Below are 18,847 nucleotides of genomic sequence, written 5' to 3'. Positions count from 1 at the left end.
GTGCGTGCATGGGCCAGTGTCGGTGATGTATTCCCCGTGTGCAAAAGACAGTTGTAAAGCTTGGTTCGCGGTTGGGCGTTAACGTACTATGCACTGTATAATATTCTGATGTGCTGCTTTAACGGTTATCTGCCCCCCCCCCCCCATTCTTTTTTTTGAAGAGAAGCAACACTGAATAACAGCCTGATGAGGCTGAGGGAACAAATCGTTAAGGCCAATCTGTTGGTGAGAGAAGCTAGTTACATTGCGGAAGAACTGGATAAACGAACAGAGTATAAAGTAACCCTACAGATTCCAGCTTCCAGCCTCGATGCCAACAGGAAGGTGAGATTGATGTTAATGGAAAAAACCAAAGATATCGCTGGATAAAATGCCTTCCTATTTCACCAGGGTTAAACACCGGGGTGGGGGCTTTGCCCTCATCCCCATCCCCAGCGGTACCCGTACCCCAAGTGGTTCTTCCCTTCATGCTATTCCTCTGCCATCCCTCCCCCCGCAAGTTAGGGATTCATTTTACCTATAGCATGTTACTACTTGTCAATAGATGGCATGGCACAGCTGTCCACTAGTTGTTTCATGTGGGTATTCAAGATCACAATTCTCTTTTTTTTTTTGGCATAATGTAAGAAGCCTAATCAAATGCAGAGGGCAAGTCCCATCAGAGTCAACTATCCTTGCCATTCAGTTGTTTTCTCGCTTATTTGGGTTCTTTTATAGCTCTTGATCATGTTAGTACATAATTTTTGATGGATTAGGTAGAATTTTTTATTCAGATATTCGTTTCCCTAGCCGGCTGAATATAAGGTAGAAGGGCCTTTGCAGTATGCGAGAGAATGGTAATTTTTGAACTTCAGAATTCTAAAATCCTTGCTTCGTTATGTAAATTCTGTTTCTTTGGAACTGATTATAGGCAAGATGTTAAGGCAACATTGGCATCTTTCATAATTCTCCAAAGTTCTAAGTAGACATATCAGAACAGTTTTAAAAATTTCCGGTAAATCTCAGTTGATTAGATATCTGATAGGTACATCTCTCTGGGGGAGATCTACAGGGGCATTTTTATTTTCTACTTTGTGATTTCAAAACGTTTAAACATTTTTTCTACATTAAAAGCGCATTGCTTTTCTAAGCTGGAAAAACTTAAATGAGTACTATTTTATTTTGAGGTGAAATTCACGTAACATAAAATGAATTAAAGTGAACAATTCAGTGGCATGTAGTACATTCACAGTGTTGTGCAAGCAGCTTCTCTACCTAGTTCTGTACCGTCTTAATAATAAATTCAAACTGTGTATATTTGGAAGTTGGTATCATTTGTTGCCTCCAAATGGGTAAATAGGATACTTTCCACAGCTTACTCTTTTAATCATTTGTGTTTTGTATCACATTGAGATACGTAGCCATTCAGAAATTTTTTAAAATTCAAACTATTGAAAGGTAAAAATTCTTAACCATCCACCCCACAAACTTTCCCTTCCCATTCAGTGCTTCTGACTCTCTTCCCACCCACTGGCACTCTTTGGTCACGTGATGTCCCGAATGAAACATTTTTGACTTCCCCGTAGACGTGGTCTACTTTTCTGGGATTTAAGTTTAAATTTAGATTTATACTTAAATTTAAATTTTGGCTGCAGTTCGATAGAAAGAGGGTATATTAAGCTTGTAAGACTTCTGGGAAGTTCTGCACTGAACAGATTAAAGAATGATACAGTTTCCATTTTAGTCGATGACATTTGACTGGTGGGTATAGAACGTTGGGGTTGATGTCTATGATGCATAGGTATCTCTGTCCTTCCCAACGCCACTGTCACTGTTTTCGCAGCGAGGCTCTCTCCTTAGTGAACCTGCCATCCAGGTGAGAAGAAAAGGAAAAGGGAAGCAGATTTGGTCTTTGGAAAAACTGGACAACAGGTTATTGGATATGAGAGATCTTTATCAGGAGTGGAAGGAGTGTGAAGAAGATACCCCAGTAAGTTATTTGAGAAAAATTACTTAACTGATAGTCACAGAAGGAACCACTCAGGAATGAGCCGGCCCATTTTAGGAAAGAACTGTTCATTTTTCCAAAATATCTTGTTTTATAAATATAATACTTATTTTAATCCTGTTGATTGTTTAGCTAGTCAGGAATTTTAATAACCTATTTTTCTGGCATCTTCTCTTTCCTTCTCCACATCTGTGTTCTCTGGATTTCTAGTAGAATCTTCTGTGTTGGTTCTGGCTTCTGTTGGTGTTACGTGTATCTGTCTCCCATGGTTTTACTCAGGCCTTATTATCTCTCTTCCCATTTCTCAACACATTTTAACCTTGCAAATAACAAACCTACGACATCTGTTTTTTGAACTGAACATCAGTGGTACCTTAATATTTATACTATTAGGAACATTTTTTGAAGGCGTTTTGATCCTAAAGCAGGTGCCATAGATCTGAACTCTGGTACTCTCTCCTCAAGTTTCAGGTTTGCTCATTTAGGTCAGCCGTGTGCTTGTACCTATTTAACATAGAAGTATGAATTATGTATATTTTTACGTATTTTCAACACTGCTGGTCCTAGGGCCCCATAGAGTTGTTTACTTCCTTAGCCTCTTGTTTTGTAAAAATGTTCATCAATAAAAATGACTTCTTATAGTTCGATGACATTTTTTTCTTAAAACCTTTTTTTCCATTTTCTTCTGTATTCCTCTCCTGTTTCAACGTAGAAATGAAATAACATTAACAACATATAACAAAAAGCAAACCACACTCTTGTAAGTGTGGTTAGCAGAAGCATTTCTAATGATTGGGTAGGAACAGGTGGAATAGAGGTGAATGAAAAATATAGTACTTTTGTACACTCTGCTGATTTTTCTAGTCAGTGTATGCTTTCTCTGATTTCACAGCAAGGTTCCCACGTAAGGGAGAAGAAGTGATGAAAGTAATGATGTGTTATTGGGATTGCTCTCTCATGGCTGAAGGGTGCTGACCACCATTCTAAGTGGGAATGAGGAAGAGTGTGTGTGCGTGCGTGCGTGCATGCGTGCGTGCGTGCATGCGATACAGTGCTATACTCCGGCTAAGTTTAATTACGTTATTAGACTTTATTAGACTGCATCAAAAAGTGGTAGGTTGAATTCTTTTATTGTAACTGATTTTCTGAAGCTGTATGTTTCGAATCTCTTTAAAGGTGATACGGTCTTACTTCAAGCGTGCGGATCCGTTCTATGATGAGCAGGAAAATCACAGTCTCATTGGGATGGCTAATGTCTTCCTGGAGTCCCTCTTCTATGATGTGAAGTTACAATATGCTGTTCCAATCATCAACCAGAAAGGAGAGGTTAGTTTTCTCCTCGTGCCTTGTGTCCCGCAGAGAACAGTTCAAGAAACGGCAGGGTGGTGACAGTCAATTGTTGGTATAATTTTTCATCAGTAACGACAAGCATTATCTATGTGTATTATTAATATCTGTGTTTCCATACTACTGGATGGTGATTATTCCAAATAAATACTGTGAGGAAGAGTAACTGGCAGAACCTGTTATATCACTAAGCTAACCACTTGACTCTACGACAGAGGAAAGCACGAAATCTGGAGAAAGGATCTGCTTTTACCCCCACTGCTGTAGGTGGCAGGCCGGCTGCACGTGGAGGTGATGCGCATTAGCGGTGACACCGGGGAGAGGATTGCGGGGGGTGACGATGCTGCTGCGGATGCGTCCTTTGATAAGGAGACCCAGGAGAACAACCTCGTGTGCATGGTAAGGCCCACTTTCCTTACGTAGGAGTGGTGGAAGTGTAGCTGGTTTTGAGGATTGTGGGTATTTAGACAGTAAACACTGTGTCCTTTTTCAGATTTTGAAAATATCTGTCTCTAAATAGAGCTTTAGTATTTAGTGTTCTAGAGATCGTATTTCATCACATTTTCCTGACATTCCAGGTAGCCAGCCATTTCCACATTCCTTCCTCTGTGGCCCCTTGGATAAGTCACCTCTTTCTTCTGGGCTGTTCTGCTCTAAAATTATGTGAATTTGAGTTTATCTGAACTTCTCTCTAGAGAAGCCAGTTTTCTCAAACAGGTTTCCTGCTCCTGTTGGGCCTCTTCTGATGCTGGAGACGTGTCCCAGCCCTGGTCCTATCGCTAAGCACCCACCCAAGCCACTCTTCACACTGTCTTTCCATGTTTTCTGTTTCCTCTTCAGCAGCATGCCTTTGCTTGTGCCGTCCCATCATGTCCTCGCCCCAGACCCTTTCCTCTCTGCTTTTCCCACGCATGCTGTTCCTGAACTGGGTGCTGGGTATCGTCTGTGAGACACTGTGCCAGGCGCTGGGAATATGAAAATGAGTAAGGCAGGACTCCTGCTGTCAAGGGAGCAACCTGTGTAGTTGTGTATGCACTTTGGGGGGACACAGAGGTAAACAGAGGACTCCAGTATTGTGTGACCCGTGTGCCCTGAGAGGGGTAGACAGGAGTTGTTCTGGGACACAGAGTAGGGGTCATCGGTGAATGCACATAGTGAGGTCCGAGGGTTATTTCTGGAAAGATGAGACTCAGAGTGAACTTGAAGGAGAGCATGTTATGTGAAGCTGTCCTCTCCCTAGGGGGCTGTGGTATCATCACGGGTGGTCGCTGGGTGCATGTTAGGTCGGCGTAGGTAGGGCCGCCTCTTCACTCATTATGACAAGGAGAACATCCCATCGTGCATTTCCAGGCACACTCTAGTGGGCCAGGGTGCCATGGGTTGAGAATCACCCAGGAACCACTTAACAAGGTTTTTGAAGACGAGAAATCAGCAAGGGGCTTAGTCACCGTGTGTGAGTGGGGAGGCCATTAAAAGGTGAGGCCAGGAAGCCCACACTTCACTCTCATTTCATAGTCTATCCTAGGTCCAGTCTTGTAGCTCAGTAAATATTGCTACAATTGAGTTTCATTTTGGAAGGAGTAAGTGAGGCATCAGCTACAGGTATGGGGCAGCTAAAGCCGTTAGAGTTGGGCCACTTTCCGTAGGTCTTTGCACGTACTTAGGAGGCCTCAATTAGTCATTGACAGTCCATTGCTTCTGTGTGAGGGGAAGTATTCTTAATTCACTAAAAGGTGAATCTTTGTACTGTACTCGGTTTCGGAACATTTCCTTTGAGGTTATATGCTTATCAAAGATGGGGAGACATAGCCTTGCTGACTCATAATGACCCGCTTTAAAGGGGATGGACCAGAAATGCAACCTGTGTGAAAGTTACCATTAGTGAAGTAACATATGAGGGTATGTTGGGAAATGTATTTCACTTAGGAAATGTATCTTTGTCACTGGGTAACTTAGGCTTTTTTTTTTTTTTTTTAATGAAGTTAAAATGTATTAAGATTTTTTATGGAACATATCAAACACATAGAAAAGTAGTAGGATAATGTCATTGACCCCCATTCATCCTCCCTCGACTATCAACTCATGGTCAGTCTTGTTTCGTTCATATACACAAGCTGCTTCTCCACTGTCCCCTTCCCTTGGATTATTTTGAAGCAATTCCAGACATCATATTTCTTGAAGAATAGTTTAGTGTATGTATCTCCAAAAGAAGAGGACTTTTAAAAAACCAACCTAGCCAGGATATCATGATCAAGAATTAATACTTTTTTTTGGCTTCCCTGGTGGCGCAGTGGTTGAGTCCACTTGCCGATGCAGGGGACACGGGTTCGTGCCCCGGTCCGGGAAGGTCCCACATGCCGCGGAGCGGCTGGGCCCGTGAGCCATGGCCGCTGAGCCTGCTTATCTGGAGCCTGTGCTCCGCAACGGGAGAGGCCACAACAGTGAGAGGCCCACGTACCACAAAAAAAAAAAAAAAAAAAAAAAGAATTAATACTTTTAAAAATATCATGAAATATCCAGTCAGTTTCCCTGGTCGTCTTGGTGTCTTTAGTCTATTTTATATTTTAACCTTTAGGCTCTGGCCCTTATGCTTGCTCCCTCCTGCTTGCCCTCTCTCTGTCTCTCACCCTGCAATTTGTTTATTGTAGAAACTGCGTTGTCATCGTGTGTTTTCTCATAGTCTGGATTTTGCTGATTGGTATTATTTACTGTGTTAAGGTGTATTTGCTGTAAGTTGGTAGTTAGATATAAAGGTGACCTATGGGGGAGGGGAGGGGCGATGATCCTTTACAGGGTGAGGTGTCTTCCATCAGAAGACACATCATGTCTGGTTCTCTTTTGGGGATGTTAGCAATTGTTGATGGTAATTACCTAGGTATTTCATTAGGAGTTAGAAAAAATAATTCTATCATCCCTTCATTTATTAGCTGGAATTCTGTAGAGTGAATCTTCCCACTGTCAACTATTTTCTATTCAGAGGTACAGTTTGTATCTAAAAGGCAGGGTGAATGCTTCCTTCTCTCCCTTTGTTCACTAGTTTTCAAAATAATGAATTGGTTTTCCTACTACTATGCAAAAGCGACAAGTGGGATTTTTTTGGTTTGGTCTTCGTATCATTATGAACTCTTGGATTTAAATATACTTGGTGTGTTTTGATCCATTGTATTTATTACCTATATCGAAGCTCAAACGATCCCATCTTTGGCCCGTGGGGACCTCTTCGGGTGGCTCTTGAGTCATTTGATACAACCCTAACCCTCAGAGACTGTGCCAGCTTTCCTGCTCTGGTGTGACGCAGACTGTACATTCCTTGTCCCAGACCATTTCTCCAAGGAGCTGGATTCCTTTCAGTGGGGAGTGGTTTTTAGACGCCATATTCTGAGTGTGTAATAGCCTTTTGTGTAAAAGGAGGAAGGCGAATAAACTATATGGTAATAAAATATTGGTGGGGAAAAAAACAAGATACCAGTTTGGGGACACTTAAGATATCACAGGTGATGAGTATCACTGGCCCTTAAAAGAAGACTAGATTTATTTTTCTGTGATGAAAACAAAATATGCACATATTAACATATTGATCATTTTAATTACATTAAATAAAATTAGTATATTTTAAAACTGCAAACAACATCAGTGTCTCCTGACATTTCTGGGCTGTAGGTCTTGAGCAGTGGCAAGTTGAAGCCTGTGGTATTCTGACACCTGGTGGTGATTTTGGTTTCTGCATGCAAAAACTTAAACCTATGTTCTAGATATCATTCCTGATATTCTTTATTCCTGCAGTCTCATTCCTGAGGAGTTGCCTATAGGGGAGAGTTCAGCATATGAAACCTTGCTTTCTTATTTATTTCAATCTTAAAGTTGAGGTTGATTTCTAAGAAAGAAAATTAGCTTTCAGATGGAATTCAGTCACAAAGAAGTATGTATTGAACATCCATCCACGTAATGCCTGGTAGTGATTTCATTCATTGTATTTCCTTGGTATGGTTAGTCCTCACACATCTATCATCAGGTAGCTATCCTGTTTTCCACAGGAGAAAAACTAAGCCTAAGAATTTAAGTAATTTGCTCATAAACAGAAGCTAATTAGTGGCAGAAATTTTTATTTCGATCTTTGTACTCCAGAATATTGCAATCTTCCCAAATACCACATTGCCTCATCTTAAAGAATATAATAAGCATTTTAAACACTTAATGAAAAGGGGATGGTTTTTAAAATTGAATGAGAAATTAATTGCCAAATACTAATTGCTCTATTTGGTTTGGACAAATAAAACGTGTTAGTCAATCTGTCCTTCATAGCCTGGGAATTGCTATCTAGATGTTTCAAACTCTACGCCATCACAGGAAAAAGTGAATAACAGCAGCAGTGCCCATCCGTTGCTTACCCTTTGTAGAAAGAGATAGTCGTCTGCTTTGCTTGATTTTCTGTGTCATTATTAATACTTCGTTAAACAGGAAGAACATTTGTGGTTGCTAAGCTATGTAAGCTTCTGCCACATACTCAAATCTGTTTTTGTTAATTTTACGTACTGGAGGTTCAGAGTGCGTCATACAACATGTAGCAAGTGACCAGGTGAAGAGCGTGATAAATGATCAGTGTGCGGTCTCATGAAGGTTGGCCTCACGGATTACGAAATCAGAATTTAGCTAGGTTAATTCTAGGATTTAGTTTCCTCCACAACTTATCACAAAAGTCCAAGTTACAAATCAACCTGACACTGTCTGCCAAAAGAAATAGTTAGACTATTGGCTGCTTTAAAATCTGTTATAGGCATTTCTTCTGGGGGCGTTCAGGTCTGATTAAACACATACTTCTGTAATCGCACGTAGTTATCTCAAAACCCCACACCCCAGCAGTCCAGGGCACATTTCCTTTGATCTGGCCCTCCTCCCTGAATCTGCACGGCGAAGGCATCGCACACGCCGCTGCAGAGAACGGTCAGCAGTCACCATCTTTCGTCTCCTCCGTTCACCCCTCCAGGTCTTCAGAGTATACATTCCTGAGGCTTTTAAAGTTTTCCAAAAATGCTCTAGTAACAAGTAACATTCCAATCGAGAACCTTGTTCCTTTTATACATTAAAATATCAAATAAATGTTTTTTCGCCCTTTTCTGAATATTTGCTGCTTACTGGTGTGCACACTGTTTTCATTCTTCGTTCGTCATTCTTAACAATCTTGGGTCCTGGGCCGTATCCATAGTTGGCCGAGTTTGTGTGATTGAATGGTGCTGATGTTTGAGAACTTTCTTCTTCCGAAGATGATGATGATGATGATATAAAAAACTAGAATTTTAAATGTTCTTCATCAGCCTGTAAATGCTTTACAATGTCCACTTGTGGGCTTCCCTGGTGGCGCAGTGGTTGAGAGTCCGCCTGCCGATGCGGGGGACACGAGTTCGTGCCCCGGTCCGGGAGGATCCCACGTGCCGTGGAGCGGCTGGGCCCGTGAGCTATGGCCGCTGAGCCTGCGCGTCCGGAGCCTGTGCTCTGCAACGGGAGAGGCCACAGTGGTGAGAGGCCCGCGTACTGCAAAAAAAATAAAATAAAATGTCCACTTGTATATAGTCAAGGTTACTGATACCTTGTGTCAACCTCTCACTAAATATGACATTTCACATATGCAAAAATACAGCCCAGGTTGAATGAGATTTGGTCAACGTAAACCAACTTAGTGACAGAGTCAGGACTAGAGCCTGTGTCTCTGACTCAAAGTACTTCTTGGAACTTTCTGAGTTAAAAACAGTCTGTCTTTTCCTTCAGGTTAAAATACTTCAAGCCACTGGCTTGCCACAGCATCTGTCCCACTTTGTATTCTGCAAATACAACTTCTGGGATCAACAGGAGCCAGTAATTGTTGCACCCGAGGTGGATACCTCATCCTCTCCTGTCAGCAAGGAGCCTCAGTGCATGGTTGTCTTTGATCATTGCAATGTAAGTGTGTTTTCCAGACTGGATCAGCATTTAATTACTCAGGTCAAAACAGAAACAACCCATATTTTGTTGAGTAATTTGGTACCAGTCTGTATCTTGGATCAGTTTCTTAGAGTGGGGTTGGAGTCAAAGACTAAAGTGCCATCAGCACACTGTATGTACGTGTTAAACTTACACAACGTCATATGTCACTTATATCTCTGTAAAACTGGGGGGAAAAGCAAAACTATAGTGTCAGTGCATGTAACTCCTCCAGCATCAAAAGTTAACTTTTGTGTGACTATATGTGTGTACGTATGTCTACTCTTCTCCAAGAGGAATCCGTGTTTTGTATGAGTTACTGGAGAAACTGTCATCTGGGAAAGTTAGGAAACTAGTGTTTTAGAGAAAGTGAAGATGGAAGAGAGACAAGAACTAGCACTGTGGAGCCTCTAATGCTCTGTTCAGCACTTTGTGATTCTTTCATTTGCTCTTTCCCACAGTCATATTTGATGACAGTGCTTTCTTTAGCTGAAGAAGTCACTTCAGAGGTCATTTGCCCATGGCTAGTAACTAGCAGACCCGGGACCGTCAGATTCTAGATTCTCTTTTTCTACTTCATCTCACTTGAACCATCTCTCTCTCTCTTTTTTTTTTTTTTCGAGAGAGGTCTCTTTCTAATCTGTTTAAAACAGAAATACTTTTGTTGTGCTAAAGTTCGAGAAAGAGAGAGATTCTATGACTTTTTAAAATAAACTTTTTTACAGCTTAATCCTAATTATTGCAAGAGGCTGTTTTACATCTATCTTACAAAGATGGACAGATAGGAGAATTTTTTTAAAATAGGTGATTATTTGCACTGATAATCAGTATTTATTTCCTTTCTCATTATTGGAGATAGTTAACTTCCTAAAAACTGGAAAAAATTGTTTTTCCAACACACTGCTGCCTTACTGGATGTAATAACTTTTATATCCAGACATAGATCCTTGTTGTCATTCTTAATATAATTATTTATACTTTCAAAAATAGCTCCCAAGATATTGCTAACAAAATAGAAATACAGTGCTGGTCTTTCACAATAGATTTTCAAGGTGAAAAGTTTTTTAAAAATCAGAGTTAAGAACCTCGGCCCATCTGAGCATTCATTATGGGTGTTGGATGACAGTTTTGTCCTAAGGCTAAAACATTCTTTTCTATTTCTCTTCTCCATAATGAAGTGAGGATATGTCAGGTGTAAGTAATTGTAAGGTCACCAGAAGGTGTTTTCTTCTTCTGTACTTACTTCCTTTCAGGAATTTTCGGTTGGCATCACTGAAGACTTTATCGAGCATCTTTCAGAAGGGGCTTTGGCAATTGAAGTCTATGGCCATAAGATGAATGACCCTCGGAAAAACCCAACCCTGTGGGATTTGGGGATTATCCAAGCAAAAACACGCAGTCTTCGGGACAGGTGAATTTTAGATATCCATCTGATTCCATTTATAATTTTAAAAAATTGCTAGAGATTAATATTACCATTTATAAAGGTTACCCCTTCCTGAGCATTACCAGTATTCCAGTAATAGCTGGTGTTATGTCCACGGTATTAACAGCACAGTTAAACTTCCTTGGAGGAGTGAACTTTGAAGAGTGATGGGGAAAAAGTTAAGAAATAGGTAGTTAAGAATAAAGTGTGAAGTGAATTTTTGGAGAATAGGTTGCTTATCATTATGAAATACTTCTAATTAATCATCTGTAGAGAAAATGGATCAAGATATACTCTGGAATTCAGGTTTACTTGTTTTATCTTTTTTAAAAAAATAAATTTATTTATTTACTTTTGGCTGTGTTGGGTCTTCGTGGCTGTGTGCAGGCTTTCTCTAGTTGTGGTGAGCTGGGGCTGTTCTTCGTTGTGATGTGCGGGCTTCTCATGGCGGTGCCCTCTTTTGTTGTGGAGCACTGGCTCGGCACGCGGGCTTCAGTAGTTGTGGCACTCAGGCTCAGTAGTTGTGGCGCATGGGCTTAGTTGCCCCGCAGCATGTGGGATCCTCCCCGGCCAGGGCTCGAACTCGTGTCCTCTACATTGGCAGGTGGACTCTTAACCACTGCGCCACCAGGAAGGTCCCTTACTTATTCTGTCTTTAGCTCAAAGTTCTTTTCAAGTAGCATCAATCATGGAAGGAGGAAGGCTTACTTGTTGACCAGGATTTTAAACAGAAGAGTTAAAAGGAAAAGACTGAAAGAGCATATACTTGTACTGCATCTAATTATAGATGGGAAGCAGATTTTCTTCTTTTTTTGTATTTAGAAAGTTTTACCAAATACTAAATTAGACATTGGGATTTTTTTTCTTGATTCTCTTATTGACCTCAACAGAGATACTTGTCAAGTCACTAAAGCATACAGCACTGCCTTTGTGTATGAAAAGATAATCACTGCAACTTACTTCTGTACTTCTGATAACAATGTTTAAATTTTTGAATAACCACTTTGAAATAGATTTGTAATTATCATACCTTTTTGAATGAAATAAAGGCATCGTTTTTAGTTCTGATGTTGTTTGTTGAACTTTGCTTTTAATTACATTTGCCAGTATGTATTTGTGTATTACTGACTGAACTACAGATAATTCTACTGAGTTATTCTGTTTGGAGGTTATTTTCATTGTTAATTCTCATGTGTAGGATCCTAAGCTGCCTGTATTGAAATAGAAATGTATGATTTTCCAAGAACTTCAACTATTTCCTAGATGGAGCGAAGTCACCAGGAAAGTGGAATTCTGGGTTCAAATCTTGGAACAGAATGAGAATGGTGAATACTGCCCTGTAGAGGTAATTCCTGCAAAGGACGTGCCAACAGGTGGAATCTTCCAACTCCGGCAGGTAATGAAATTTTTAATGTTAACATTGAATTCTTTGGTGTCGTAAAGGTTAATATTGGATTCCTTTTAGCAGAAACATCAGGGATAATGAAATCTAGGTTGGCCAAGATCATTTATTATATTAAAGTTTTCTCTCACTTCATGTGTATTTTCTTTCATTTTCAAACATAAAGCTGTTTACAGTATTTAAAACCAGCTTCTGTGAAGTTTAAGTAAGAAAAAGTTAAGCTTTGGGGACTCCCCTGGTGGCACAGTGGGTAAGACTTGTGCTCCCAGTGCACAGGGGTTCCGGGTTCGATCCCTGGTCAAGGGAACTAGATCCCACATGCATGTCGCAACTAAGGAGCCAGCAAGCCACAACTAAGGAGCCCACGTGCTGCAACTAAGGAGCCCACCTGCTGCAACAAAGACCCAGTGTGACCAAATAAGTGTTTTTTTAAAAAAGAAAAAGATAAGCTTTAAAGTGACTTAGAATTGAATTGTAGGAAATAAAACAAACGTGTCAAGCAGCATTAGAACATTTATAAAGACAAGGAGAGGCCATGTGACATGGCAGAAAGAACAAGCATTTCAGAGTCTAACATTCTGGGGTTTGGTTCTGGCTGTCCCATGGCCTAGCTGCGTATCCGTGAGCAAGTTCAGTCACCTCCCGGAACCTTTCCTCAGGTGTAAAGTGGAGGGGGTGATAACACCAACTTTGTAGGGTTATTGTGAGGATTAGAAACACTGTCTATGGAGCCCAGTGCTTGATACATGGGAGATGAGAAGTGTTTTTCCCTCTGATGCCCACCAGTTCTCTGCTTCTCTGCAGGCACCAACTGGGTGTCTTGTAATTCAATTCAGTTTGGACCCTAACTACCCAGAGCGAGCATCACACCCCACAGGTTTAAGGGCCCAGACTTACACAGGACTGACCTCACCTCGGAGGCCAGCTGCAAGGATCAGGGCCCCAGGCCGCCCACTTTTCTGTCCGACTTGGCTACAGTTGAGGGTTCCCACAGTTCTCAGGTTTCATAGTTTGCTGGATTGAGTCACAAAGCTCAGGAAAGCCCTTTGCTTACTGTTACCAGTTCACTGTAGAAGATACAGCTCAGGAACAGCCAAGTGGAAGAGCTGGGTGGGGTGGGGTGTGGAGGAAGGATGAGGGGCCTCCGTGTCCTCTCCGGGTGCGCCGCCTTCCCAGCACCTGACGTGGTCACCGGCCAGGAAGCTCTAACCCCATCGTTAGTAGGTTTTTATGGATGTTCCATTTCGTAGGCGTGGTGGATGACAGCATTGGCCTTTGGTGATTAACCCCATCTCCAGCCCCTTTTTTCTCTCTCCCTGAGGCTTTGGCGTAGGGCTGAAAGTCCCAACCTTCTGATCAAGGCTTGGTCTTCCTGGCAACCAGCCCCCGTCCTGAAGCCACCTGGGGATCTGCCTCGGGTCGCCAAATGAAAAGTCACGTCGTTAAAAGACGCACCTGTCACCTCTATCACTGAGGAAGTTCCAAGAGTTTTAGGAGGTCTGTGCCAGGAACCGAGGACAAAGACCAAATATCTTTTCTGTCTTACTTAACATAGGACATGTTAAGTAAATGCAGCTAGGTAGATGTGGATACCTGCCAGAAACCAATACAGCAAAGACACGTGTGGGACTTGTCACTTAACCCCAGACAGATGTGATCTGTAGTATCTGTGCTGCAAATTAAAGATGAGAGAGAGTATCTTAATAGAATTTACATGTAAGACTTAGAAATACTCTTGTTTGCTGTTCTTTACATGAAGTCAACATTTACTAGAATATTATTGCCTGTGATAGTTTCCACACTTTAAAACAATAGTAAAATATTAGAATGGCTCAAGAAAATGAATGTTGAAATCATTCAAAGCAAAATATGAGAAAAGGTTAAAGGAAAAAGAAAGTTTGCTTAAATAAGTTTCTGAATGTCTTAGGAGGAGGAAAATGATAAGCCCTTGTTCTCTGACCCTAGCAAGTGAATTTTAGCAAATCCATTCATGTATAGACAAGGCACTAAAAGCAAAAGGAAATTAGTTTAAATTATAGTGTGAGATATATACATAAAATAGGATTCATAAGGGTGTGAAGAACATCTTTTCCTGAACATCTGTTAAAACTATATATATTTTCTTTGGATGCCTTAGAAATTCTTCATCTCCCGGAAGGCAAGACCAGATAATTTTCTGTGGTTTAGTATAAATTGAATATTTAAGTGTTTTTCACACTTCTGGCAACCTTTGCTAAAAGTGTTCAAAGATATCTTGGGTATATCAGGAAAGGCTTTTTTGAAGGATGTTGTGCATCTTGACCTGGGTGGTGAAAGAATCATGTTGGAAGGGTTCTTCATATATAAATGGCAGGAATAAAGATAGAGGGTGGAATTAGGTAAGTTTGGGTAGAAAGTATCAGTAACTTGTAGGAAGAGCTAGAAACACTAACAGAAGAGGTTATACAGGCTTGGGGCAGCTAGTTCATGGAGGGCCTTGGATGGTAGACTTATTAGAATTCAATACCTTTCAAAATTGGAACCTATTGTTCTCCAACAGGAAAGTAGCAGAGGAGAACTGATTAGGTTAACTGCATGCATTTGCTGGTTTTGTAGTTAAAAAATGGTCAAATATCGGCAGTTACAAGAAGTTCAGTCTAATAGTTTATGTATTCATAAAGCTGTTCAAAGCTTTTATGTGAAACATTAAGCCAGTCCTGGATCTTTTCCCTCCATTTTTCTCTCTCCTTCTCCTGTATTCTCCCCCAAAGTATAGGTACTTCACCCTTCATGTTTGGGCACACATTCAGAATAGGTCACTTCCTGTCTCAGGCAAAGTGAAAACCAAAAGTAGCTAATTGAAATGACTAAACTATTTCAGACAATTAAAATGTTTTCTGAGTTACTCTTTGCACAAAATATCTGACGCATAGTCCTTGGAAAATATTAAAGACATCTGCAACCCATCTCTTTAAATCTAGCTTGATAGGATCAATCATTGCCGAAGCTGATTTTCCTGATGATACAAAGCTCTTGGGAATTAAAATCCAATGGAAGAGGGGAAGGGTAACTGACTTGAAATTACATGTTCAGATTCTATTTTTCAAATTCTATTTTACATTTCTAAAATTTATAAACCAACTTTGAAGTCAGTGATTGGGGATACTGGGAATTTTCTTTTAAAATTACTTCATTGTAAATATTCAAAGTCACATAGTGTTTATTGTGAAAACATGCTTAAAGAAGGAACAGTTTCTCTCTGATCAATGCTTCATTTTGCAACTTGGCTTAAAATTATTTTATTTTGGAATGGGAGCAGTGAATTCAGGATAGTGTAATCATTCTTATTATTCTGATTGCTTATTTTTTAAAGTGGATCATACTATGTATACTGGCTTTGGTAATCTGCTTTTGTAAAAGAAGTCTAGTTAACATCTGTCACTGTACTCTTTAACTTATACATCATGTATGTTTTTCTATAGCAATAATTTAATGACCATGTAAATATTTCATTAATATACTATAGCTTAAGCAGTTACCAATATTATACATTTAATTTGCTTCTAATTCTTTGTTATTCTTAACACTGCTGTAAGATTCTTTCTGTATATATATGATTATTTACTTAAAACAGATTCCTAGAAAGTTGAATTGCTGGGTCAAGGGATATTTATTTTTTAAGGCAAATTGCCCTGCAGAAAGCTTTACCGGTTTATATTCCCACCAACAGTGTGTGTAATTGCCTTTTTTGTAAACTTTGGGCAATATTGTAAATTGCCTTTTTAAAAGATAATTGCTAGCTTAGTAAGTGAAAATAAAGGTGTTTCATGCTTATTTTAATTTGCTTATTAGTAAATGGACATTTTATATTGTCTAGCCTTTTGCATTTCCTTTGTTAGATTGTTTTAAAGGGTTTTTTGTTGGAAAAAATATCTAAGCCATATATTTGTTCTGATTAGTTTTTGAATTTGTAATTTACTACTAAACATGTAAGATACGGTGAGATAGCATCTCTAAAGATAAATGCTTTTCTCAACATCAGCCTGTAGGGGTCTCTCTAAACCAAATTTTTGGGAATCAAACCGATTTTTGAGAAACTCTTAACATTGTCTGTGATACAGGGGCAGTCCCGGCGAGTCCAAGTGGAAGTCAAGTCTGTGCAGGAATCTGGGACTTTACCGCTGATGGAAGAATGTATATTGTCTGTTGGCATTGGATGTGTAAAAGTCAGGGCGCCGAGATCGCCCAAGACTCACGAAACCATCCATGTAAGTCTCTGTTGACAGGCCCAACCAGACAAGCGAGTCTTTTGGAACCTGTCAGAAAACTGCCTTCCACAAACAGTTCTTTCAGTATTTTATTTCCTTGGATATCTTTTTTTCTTTTCTTTCTTTCTTTCTTTTTTTTTTTTAAACTGTATTGCAGTTGCGTGGAACCACTGCACCAGCTTGTTGGTTTTCCGTGGTACACGGCAGGCTGAGGGTTAAAACATCTCAGCCTCCAGGAGCCCCTCAGTGCCTGATTTCCGCCCTCCCCACCCCTCTGCAGAAGCCCCCTGCTGGCTCATAAAGACTATTTGCCAGCAGGTGTTTGATTTCCCCTGGGGGGTGGGACTCTAAACCCAGCAGGGAGAGTATTGTACTAGCTCCCTGAAAAGGTCAAATGAGGTTCTTCACTTTCCTATGAGAAGCTCAAGGTTTCACTCCAACTCCCTGAAAACTGTAAAACCGAGAGTGAGGGTGAGCCTGGGTGAGAGATGAGCAAGTGTATTCGTTAAATTAGAAAATATAAAGTATGGGAGAAGATTCAGACTTGTTCAGCGTAGTCTGATTCTTGGATAAATGATCGTTTTGGCTCTGCATAATATATTTTTTCTCTTAGGAGGAAGAGGAGGACATGGACAGTTACCAGGTAATGAAGCGCGGGTTGGGTTATCCTCGTCAAATAAGCTTGATTAAAGTACTAAATCACACATTCCTGAGTCTTGCCCCCCTGTTACTTAGTAACTACACAATTAGTTTTGATTCAAATATTGCTTTGTCTCAAGTTAAAACAGAGAAGGGGACAATCATTTGTGACTGTTACCCTTTTCCAAACCTGGATCTGCCCACCCAGGCCCCTGCAGATCCGTTCTTCAGGTCCTCTTCCTTGCACTTGTTCTCTCCTTTTTCCCTGGAAGAGCTGTTGCACACTTGGCTTCAGTCAAGCCGTGCCCCTTAGGTATTTTCCATACTTTAAGCCAGGTCTCCTTTCCCTACTTCCTGGAGTCATACAGGTTTTGTTTTGTTTCCCCCCCCCGCCCCCCTTTCCCTAATCTCCTGCAAGATTTCGTTTACGTCTGATAAATTTTATTTTGTGAGTCTGGTTAGTCATCGTTTAGCACTGTCAGAGCTCTTCGGACCCTGATTACTGTCAGCCAGTGCAGTCACCCTCCTGGTTTGGCTTCATTCTAATTGGATAAAAACGTCTGCTTTCCTATAAGTTGCTGATAAAAGTATTGAGGGTTAAATACAGAGTCCTGTGGTACAACCGTAGGGTCTTCTTTGAAGCTGACGTCACCCCATTAATCACTATTCTCTGGATGTGATATTTCAGTCTTCTGTAACTTCTTCCAAGTAGATCCATTGCACATTTCTCCTTCTTGTCCACAAGAATGTCATGAGCTATTTGGTTCAGTGCCTTAGTGAAATCCACATGTGCTCGGCATTGCCCTGACCTACCCAGTCACGAAACTTCATTACAGAAGGAAGTGCGGTAAGACGGGCGCACGGTCAGGTGTTGACCGGTAGAGTTGTTAGTCTGTTGGTCACATCCCGCCTGCCACCCCCCACCCCCCAAAAAAAACCTCACAGAAACTAGGGAGAGAAGCATTTACATGATTTGTAGATACTGGCGAAACATGTTGAAGGCTGTAGTTAAGAAATTTGAAGAGTTCTTCTGATGGTTCTAAGGGATATAAATTTGAGGATTGTCGAGTAGTATTTGTGATTTTTATCCAGAGAAGAGACCTTGTAGAAGATCTTAGCTGCATGAGTGCTTGGAGTTCTACCCTTGGAGCCAATAGAAATAAAACTGGTTCTGGATTATCAGGGTGCCCTTTCAGAAATGGTGTTACTCTAGTACAGTAATGCTTTACTTTCTGAAAGTTTCTATTCTTAATAACGGTTGGAGTCAACTCGTAGTGGTAATAAAAATGTTAGGGTATAATACTTTACATTTTTGAAGCATATTCGAGTAAGGTAAGATAGAGTATTGGTTTCAGATATATTGTCTTGACATTATATTTACCATAATCCCCTTGTTTGCTTCTAGGATCGGGATTTAGAGAGACTACGTAGAAAATGGCTAAATGCGTTAACAAAGCGTCAGGAGTACTTAGATCAACAACTGCAAAAGCTTGTCAGTAAACATGGTATGAAAAGCAACTTCTAATATTCCCCCCCCCCCCAAATCAGTGTGCTGTTAATTCCCATTTGCAGTTACATGAAATAAAAGTAGACGAACACATCAGTAGTGGGAATGGCGAGAACATAGGGATGGCGCTTATTTGTGTCACATCCTTTCAAAAGGACAGCTATACAGTTGTAAGGATGTCTTTGCATAGGTCTCCTTTCCCCCCAAAACAAAGAGGAAATAGAGCATGTGCAGTAAACATTGTCCCTCAAAAATAACTAAAGGAAGATGCTAACGTTTCTTGATTTCTGGTCCAGAGGCACTTGAGCCCTCTGACTCTTGAAGCGATCGTTCCTGT

At 40.6% G+C, this 18,847-nt stretch overlaps 1 protein-coding gene across 6 annotated transcripts in view; it reads left to right on the top strand.

The window, feature by feature from the left end:
• The window catches only part of KIF13B (kinesin family member 13B), a 192,372-nt gene that overhangs the window by 114,602 nt on the left and 58,923 nt on the right, over positions 1 to 18,847 (top strand). For all 6 annotated transcript variants that reach the window (XM_067040001.1, XM_067040000.1, XM_067040002.1 and 3 more), the window contains 10 exons: positions 162 to 324; positions 1,823 to 1,969; positions 3,164 to 3,313; positions 3,602 to 3,733; positions 9,098 to 9,268; positions 10,543 to 10,700; positions 11,979 to 12,111; positions 16,218 to 16,364; positions 16,978 to 17,007; positions 18,409 to 18,508. In XM_067040001.1, the coding sequence (XP_066896102.1) occupies positions 162 to 324; positions 1,823 to 1,969; positions 3,164 to 3,313; positions 3,602 to 3,733; positions 9,098 to 9,268; positions 10,543 to 10,700; positions 11,979 to 12,111; positions 16,218 to 16,364; positions 16,978 to 17,007; positions 18,409 to 18,508 (1,331 nt within the window). The remainder of the gene's footprint in view (positions 1 to 161; positions 325 to 1,822; positions 1,970 to 3,163; positions 3,314 to 3,601; positions 3,734 to 9,097; positions 9,269 to 10,542; positions 10,701 to 11,978; positions 12,112 to 16,217; positions 16,365 to 16,977; positions 17,008 to 18,408; positions 18,509 to 18,847) is intronic.

This window comes from Kogia breviceps, chromosome 8, assembly GCF_026419965.1.
Source record: "Kogia breviceps isolate mKogBre1 chromosome 8, mKogBre1 haplotype 1, whole genome shotgun sequence".
NCBI classification, from domain to species: Eukaryota; Metazoa; Chordata; class Mammalia; order Artiodactyla; family Physeteridae; genus Kogia; species Kogia breviceps.
Note: the sequence above shows the minus strand (reverse complement) of the source record. Positions and strands in the feature narration are given on the sequence as shown.